The sequence below is a fragment of the Hemibagrus wyckioides genome, linkage group LG27 (assembly GCF_019097595.1).
Source record: "Hemibagrus wyckioides isolate EC202008001 linkage group LG27, SWU_Hwy_1.0, whole genome shotgun sequence".
Lineage (NCBI taxonomy): Eukaryota > Metazoa > Chordata > Actinopteri > Siluriformes > Bagridae > Hemibagrus > Hemibagrus wyckioides.
Window position 1 is genome coordinate 16,804,559 of NC_080736.1, and position 7,500 is coordinate 16,812,058.

The window sequence follows — 7,500 nt, forward strand, 5'->3', positions numbered from 1 at the left end:
TATCGGTCACTTTTAGTACCACCGTCGTCATGGATGTTGTTGCAGGTGACCTTTTGTTCGTTTAGTTGTACTCTCTATCCCGCTCCCTTCCAGATTAATCTGTTGGGTCTGGGTCTGATTGCTTATACTTTGTCACGTTTACTCTGGAGAAGAAATCAATGTCGGTGTTTAATTTTGAGATGGATTTTATTTTCCGTGTTTGGAATATTCTCAGTGTGTTGTTGCTCTGAGTAATTGAGTAATTGTTCATCACTTGCTGTAATTCTCATCTGTGTAGGTTTTTAACAAGCTGATCAGGCGGTACAAGTACTTGGAGAAAGGGTTCGAGGAGGAGATTAAGAAGGTGAGTTATCAAGTTAAACTTGTCTAATCTGTGTACCTGAAGGTTTTGTCTTGGGTCAGTGCTGTAACTCTTAGTTTATAAGGTGATATCTCTGTTCCTGTAATTCTTATCTTCTGTGCAGTGGAGATAATGGTGATGCCTTTCTCTCTAATCATATCCTGCAGAAACCTTTGTGCAACTAACTACTTCCTCCCTTCTCTCCTGTAGCTGCTGCTGTTTTTAAAAGGCTTCACAGAGTCCGAGCGCAACAAGCTGGCCATGCTGACGGGCATCCTGCTGGCCAATGGGAATATTTCGGCGTCCATCCTGAGCAGCCTCTTCAATGAGAACCTGGTCAAAGAAGGTAACCCAGAGCAGTGTTCCTGTCTCTCAGCACCAACTTGTGTTAATGGCCTTCATCCAAATGGCAATGCTGCATTTTTAATCTTAGTTTATTGATGTAGAATATTACCAGTTTATACCTCAATGGTGAGCCATAATTTATTACAAAATCAGAATTACATTTCCCAGCACTTTATTCCAATACTTCAGGTCATTTTTCTTTTTTTTTTTTTAAAAGAAGCCAATGTGTACTCCTTAGTGAGGGGAATCTAAGAAATAAAGTGCAGAGTTTAATAATCAGATTAACTGAGTTTGTAATTGTACTTAAAATGATGCACAGTATTTACTGCATCTCATTTTTTAAACTTTAACCTGTTGCCTCATGACTAAAGCATGGATGTAGATGAGAATAAGTGTTGGTTATAATGTGATTTTTACAGGTGTATCTGCTGCCTTCGCCGTCAAACTGTTCAAATCCTGGATCAACGAGAAGGACATCAACTCTGTCGCCGCCAGTCTGCGTAAAGTCGGCATGGACAACAGGCTGATGGTAAAGTTTACGCTCTGCTTCAGGTGGAAGCTTGCTGTACTGCACTGTTGGCTGTATGAAAGCTTTACTGATTAAACCTCTTAAATTGGGTGAGGGAGAACATGGAATTATACCTCAGTAACTGAGACTTTTGAACATTATCAGAAAAGTGTGTGGTGATGTCGTGTGTCCAGCCACACATTCTGACCAAAAGATTACTTTGGAGTGTCATGGTTAGAAAGTACTGTTGATGGTGTAACTTCTGAAAACTCTAAAATATATTTATACCATTAAAGTAGTGTTAAATGTGAGTGTAGGTGTGAGTGAAACTGAGTAATAAATCTGCACAATAATTCCCCCTTGGGGTGTGGGTGTGGTTTGTGACTGTCACCTCAGAGGTTAGTGGTCTGATGCAGATTAAAATGGAGAATGCAAATACTCCAGAAACTGAACCAGGACCCAGGCCTGAGATGTTCAGCTTACTGTGTAATAAACTAGCTCTTTAGTGCTTTCAGTGTGCACTCTTCATCCTGGAATTCCTTTTTTACACAGGAGCTCTTTCCGGCTAATAAGCGGAGCTGTGAGCACTTCTCCAAATACTTCACAGATGCCGGTCTGAAGGAGCTCTCCGATTTCGCTCGCAATCAGCAGTCCATCGGTGCTCGCAAGGAGCTGCAGAAAGAGCTGCAGGAGCAGATGGCGCGTGGGGAGACCCTTAAAGACGTGAGTAATTTGTCACACTGCTCCTCTCCATGAAGGAACGCTCTGTAGGGTCGCTGCTGCGTCGTGTTAACTCGTCTCTCTCACACTGCAGATGATTGGATATGTGCGCGAGGAGATGAAGAAGACCAGCATCTCCGAGCAGACCATGATCGGCATCGTATGGACGAGCGTCATGAGCTCTGTGGAGTGGAACAAGAAAGAGGAGCTCGTCACCGAGCAAGCCATCAAACACTTGAAGGTACGAGACGGATCACAGCTTTATACTGATGTCCTCGTTTTCATGTTTCTATAGTAACCGTTTGTTCAGAGACTGACACGGGTAAGAGCTGACTGTCTCTCCTCCTTGTGCTTGTTGCAGCAATACAGCCCGCTGCTGAAAGCATTCACAACACAGGGCCTGTCCGAACTCACTCTGCTCCTGAAGATCCAGGAGTACTGCTACGACAACATCCACTTCATGAAGGCTTTCCAGAAGATCGTGGTGCTGCTCTACAAAGGTGCGTGTGCTGTTGGGCTGCTGAGTGAACAGGAACAGTTCTGTGAACTCCCAGGTTTTAGTTTGTTGCCCTTTGAGTGGAGAACTGAGTGTTGTTCCTCCCAGCACTTGATCACTGTACAGCTGTGTACACTGCAGATACCTGATTTGTGAATAGATAATTGAAGTGTGATTGTTGTGGTGTCTAGCTGACGTTCTGAGTGAGGAAGCCATTCTGAAGTGGTACACTGAAGGGCACTTGGCCAAAGGCAAGAGCGTCTTCCTGGAGCAGATGAAGAAGTTTGTGGAGTGGCTGAAGAATGCTGAGGAAGGTAATGCCCCTCCCTAGCTCCAACCTTCACCACCACCATGAACCTGACTCACATCTGGACATCACTGACCACCATGCATGTGATAAAGGAGTGTTTTTGTTTTTCAGAGTCTGAATCTGACGAGGAGGAGGGAGACTGAGACGCTTCAGCCACTGCCCAACTAGCAGAATGTTTTTGTTACAAAAGAAAGTGCTCGTCTTTCCGAGTTTTACGTTTTTCCCTCCACAAACTTTTTTTTTTTTTTCTTTTTTAAATTCTTCCTTCTGTGTGCCCCCCCCCCTCCAAAATCATAACACTTTAGATGTTTAAGGGCTTTATAATGGTTACTTTTAACAGATTTGTTTTTGTATCTGATCTTAAGGTTTACACTAAACACAGATCATGAATTGGCAACCCAGGATTTCTTTTTTTTGGGTTTTGTAATTTTTTTTTTTTTTTTTTTTTTTTTCCAAATGATCTCACTCAAATTTTACATTCCTTTTTTTTTTTTTTGGCCTCAAATGTGGCTGAAATGCACGAGTTAAAATCCCAGACCGTCACGATTGTGGATTGGACCGATGAGTGAAGGATGATCTGGTTTAAAGCCCTGACACCCCCCCCCCCTGTAAAAACATCACTAGCTTCACCAACTAGTCTCCTCCAGCTAGTTGTCCTGTCAGACACCCAACTTTCTCTCTGCTTTTGATTCTCAGATTTCTTTAATCCTGTTGACTTTTTTTAAAGAAATAAAAACGAGAAATTATCAAGTGCCTCTTACATAGTCTTGTTTTTTTTCACGTTTAAAGATTTAGGAGAAATTGTGTATGGTGTTTCATTAGCTAACGAAGCTGTGTCCATGTTTATGAAGCAGTTCTGTCCCTTGGCTACTAGATGTCTTCTGGCTTCATTAACCCTTTAGTGTCAGCATCTCAAATATAGGACACTTGATCTAATTCCTGAAGTATTCCAGCATATTGGTCAGTGTGGTCACATGGGATGTAACAGGTCAGTGTGTTACAGGAGAACAGAGGGTGGAGCCTCACACCGTGTTCTTGTTCCTCAGTGATTAGAAGTACTGGCAAGGTTTAAGTTTAGTTACTTCCTGTTATCACAGCCATAAACAGTCATTCCCACAGCAGCCTCTCTTTATTCTCTCCAATTATTTAAGATAAAATGCAGTAGTTGAAGACTCCACTGTCCTGGATGAGTTTACATGCAGCTTTACAAGTGACTGCTGCAAAGTGCTGACACTGGAGACTCCTTCCTTCATGTTAAACGTCTAGTCGCAGTTCAGTGATGAGTTTTACATCGGTTGTCCCTGTGAACGAGCTGTTGCTATGGAAACAATTCAACCTGCCAGAGCCTTGATCTAAACCTGCTCTGCTGTTCTGGATAATTAATCAATACCTTCTGACCAATCAGAACACAGGATTTTCTCCAGACTAATCCTGTAGTGCTTCCTGTTCTGTCCACTAGGTGGAGCCAAATCTATTTAGGTGATTTTATTTACAACCGCTTTAAGTTTGTTTTTCATTCCGTCTGTTCTGATTATTCTCGGTCAGATTTACAGCCTGCGTTTTTTTTTTTTTTTCCCTTTACTGTAAAATGATCACACAGATTACAGACAAAGTTCTTTTATTGTACAAAAAAAATACATTTGTTCAGTAGCAGCTTTCTGATGCTCGTGTGCAAAGGACAAGTTCAAGTATGTTGAGGTTTAAACACTCTCCCTGCTGAGCTCATTAGAGGTAGGCCAACACGCACACACGCACACACACCTGTACACACTGCAAACGGCTTGTTACAGCAGCGATCTGGGGGTTTGCACTTATCTGGTGGAAAAACACCCCAAATGATCACAGGTTTCAGCGTGAAATTAAAGATCCTGATGATTGAGGTGGAGAATCTCTCAAGTTCAAAAACCTGAAGTAATGTGTAAGGTTTATTTCATCAGCATTAGCTTTTCTAAAATGAAAACTTTCGAGCAAACAAAGGTCAAGGTGTACCTCCTGATAACAGCATGGCTTTCATGGTGAAGTGTGTGTTACTGTGTGTGTGTGTGTGTGTGTGTGTGTGTGTGTGAAGTCATCCTGCTGCAGCAGGACGTTTGCATAAAGGAATAGTGAGATTTCTGTCAGTTCAGGATTTTTCTAATTTGTTCTGCTTCTCCAGCTGCATCACACTGACCATTATTTGGGAGTCCACTACTTAACATCTATAACCTTTGACCTTTTGCCTTCGTACTTCATTCCATATAACATTCATCTTTTTTTTTTCCACAGATTGGAGTAAAAACATCCAATATGGCAACCCAAATCATTGTCGCCTACTGACAGCAACCGCTGCAGCACACAAGGGCTTGGGTTACTGTCATGTGACACACGAGGGATATACATACACACACACACACACACACGTGGTGGTGGTGTTTTTTAAGGAGAGGCTCGTCCAGGCTTCTGAAATAACGTCTTGCCAGGTGCTGCTTTTACACACGGCTCCGGTTACATTCACCAAGAAACACAAGGGCAAATACACACACATACACATACACACGTTTGTAAACGCGCGGGGGGGGAAAGTGCATTCTTCACGTGTCTTTTCTTCCTCCGTCTGTCCTCGTTTTTAGAGTTTTTGAAAGAAAATATACAGCAAGGCTTTTAGTTCTGTCCGTCTGAGGTGAAGAGAAAGTCTTTACATGTAAACATGGAGCTGCTGGAGCAGGACGAGGATTCTCACACACCTGGATTCTCACCGGCTCGCATCTGCCAAAGACACACACACACACACACAAAACATCATTTGTGTGTTGGATTCTTCAGTTTTGTCTCACACAAACATCAGCTTCTTAAAAACTGACAGAAGTTTTAATAAACCTAGACTTTATTTTTAAATCTACATGAAGTATGTGTGTGTGTGATCATCTCTCCAGAGAACACATGGACATGGACGAGTTTGTAGTGCAGCTTTTGCTATAATAATATTATAACCGGGGGAACTGTGCCTGTATTGGTGTGAAAGGACCTGGTTTCACTCTCACGTGACGGTGTGTGAGAGTAAACTGGGAATTGTCTGTAAGGGAACTGGGGCTGTTCCTCAAGGCTCAGTCTTTGGTCCGCTGTGGTTTGTATCAGACTCATTATTCTGAAGCTTGCTGTTAGTTCTCTCTGCTCTGCTGCTGACTCTGGGTTATAAATATCCTCTAGTCCTCATCACCGTGTTAGCAGGTTGTATTAGCGTCATTAAACGCTACATGTCCGGTGACTTTCTCACACTCAGCCTGAAGCACAACCTCGAGCCTCAAGTAACCCATAACATCTCTGGAATATTGCCAAGATAAAAGGAACATACTGTCCGTAAGCGATGTAGAGAAGTTAGTTCATGCACTTCATCTAGTAACATCTAGATTAGGTTACTGGAGGACACTCGGCGCTGGAAGTCAATCACTAAACTCCAGTTAGTCCAAAATGCAGCAGCTTGGGTTCAATTAGAGTACACCAAACCCTTAAGCTCCACCTCCTGCCACCCTGAGACCCAAGCTCCTGCTTAATCCAGCCTGAGAACCATGTTTCTACTCCTGACCTCTGGACTGTTCAAGCTCCTCCATCTTTCATTAAAAAACTCTTGCTTTTTCCATCCAGAGCCTCACAAGCTCCAACTCCTACCATCTTGTGTCTCTCAAACTTCTGCTTAGTCCATACTGAGACCTACAAAATCCTTCTCCTGCCTTCCTGAGACACAACCCTGAGATCTGCAAGCATCTACTCCTGCCCTCTGGAGTGCTCAAGCTCCTGCTTTGTCCAACCAAAGGCTAACCTCCTCCTCTTCCTCCTCCTGCTTGCGTTCCTACACTTTCCATCCCGAGAACCACAAGCTCCATCTAGAGTCACAGAGCCTCCTTCTCCTGCCACCCTGTGTTTACTGGTGTGTATAAGCGCTTTGTGTGTTTATTACTGCTCACATCAGACCTCATTTCCTGAGACTGCTGGAGAAAAAATCTCAGAATAGTTACAGAGCAAATCCATATAAATAATATAGAACACACAACACAACTCAAGATCTGCTTGTCCAGTGTGTGTTTCTGTTTTCTTCTGCTGTGGAGCTGCTGCCCGGAGCTCAGAGTGGACGACATTAGGACTGTGACTTTGCTCTAACACACCTGACTCCACACATCAGCTCTCAGGACAGGTGTGTTAGAGCAACACGAAACTCTGAGAGGCAGCAGGTCCACAAATCAGACCTGAGAACAGATTTACTACACAACATGGCAAACTACACACACACACACACACACACACACACGTTTGAGTCTGCACCTTTCAGAGTGAAGACCCCTGATGTTTTACTTTAGTATTTAGGTGAGTGTAATGTTTACTCTGAAACACACACACACAAAATAATAATAATAACAATAATAATAATAATAATAATAATATCTACACACTCTGGAATCTTCCTTTCTGACAGGAAATGACTACTTCACATCATCTCGCCTCCTCTTCACTCACCATTCTCCTCTGATTTCCGAGGCAAAAGGTGCAAATGGGTCTGAGCGCGCCCCCGCCGCCGTGCACGAGGGTCTCTCGGTGTCGCGTGCACGGAGGTCCGTCTCCTCCACTCTCGGCGAGCAGCAGGACGTTGGCGAGGTGCGCGATGTAGCTGGAGGCCAGGCGCAGTGTCTCAATCTTGGATAGCTTCCGGTCGGCGGGCTCGGTGGGGATGAGCGTGCGCAGGGCGCTGAACGCCGTGTTGACGCTGTGCGTGCGGTCCCGCTCGCGCGCATTCGCCGCCTGCCGCTGTT

The 7,500-nt window shown here is 43.9% G+C and overlaps 2 protein-coding genes across 3 annotated transcripts in view; one reads left to right on the top strand and one right to left on the bottom strand.

Moving 5' to 3' along the window:
* The window catches only part of LOC131347547 (eIF5-mimic protein 2-A), a 45,421-nt gene extending 42,251 nt beyond the window's left edge, over positions 1-3,170 (top strand). Inside the window, exons 5-12 of the mRNA XM_058381664.1 lie at positions 278-343; positions 551-686; positions 1,105-1,214; positions 1,746-1,916; positions 2,008-2,154; positions 2,275-2,413; positions 2,601-2,723; positions 2,831-3,170. Of these exons, the coding sequence (XP_058237647.1) occupies positions 278-343; positions 551-686; positions 1,105-1,214; positions 1,746-1,916; positions 2,008-2,154; positions 2,275-2,413; positions 2,601-2,723; positions 2,831-2,862 (924 nt within the window). The 3' untranslated portion in view covers positions 2,863-3,170. The remainder of the gene's footprint in view (positions 1-277; positions 344-550; positions 687-1,104; positions 1,215-1,745; positions 1,917-2,007; positions 2,155-2,274; positions 2,414-2,600; positions 2,724-2,830) is intronic.
* Positions 3,171-4,758: 1,588 nt separating this feature from the next.
* si:ch211-246m6.4 (transcription factor 15) overlaps positions 4,759-7,500 on the bottom strand; it is a 3,082-nt gene continuing 340 nt past the window's right edge. The window contains exons 1-2 of one of the 2 annotated variants that reach the window (XM_058381665.1): positions 7,208-7,500; positions 4,759-5,464 (exon numbers count right to left, since the gene is read on the bottom strand). The exon at positions 7,208-7,500 is cut by the window's right edge and continues 340 nt beyond it. In XM_058381665.1, coding sequence (XP_058237648.1) covers positions 5,435-5,464; positions 7,208-7,500 — 323 coding nt within the window. In that variant the 3' untranslated portion in view covers positions 4,759-5,434. Of the gene's footprint in view, positions 5,465-7,143 lie in introns of both variants that reach the window. The other variant, XM_058381666.1, reaches the window with a different exon arrangement.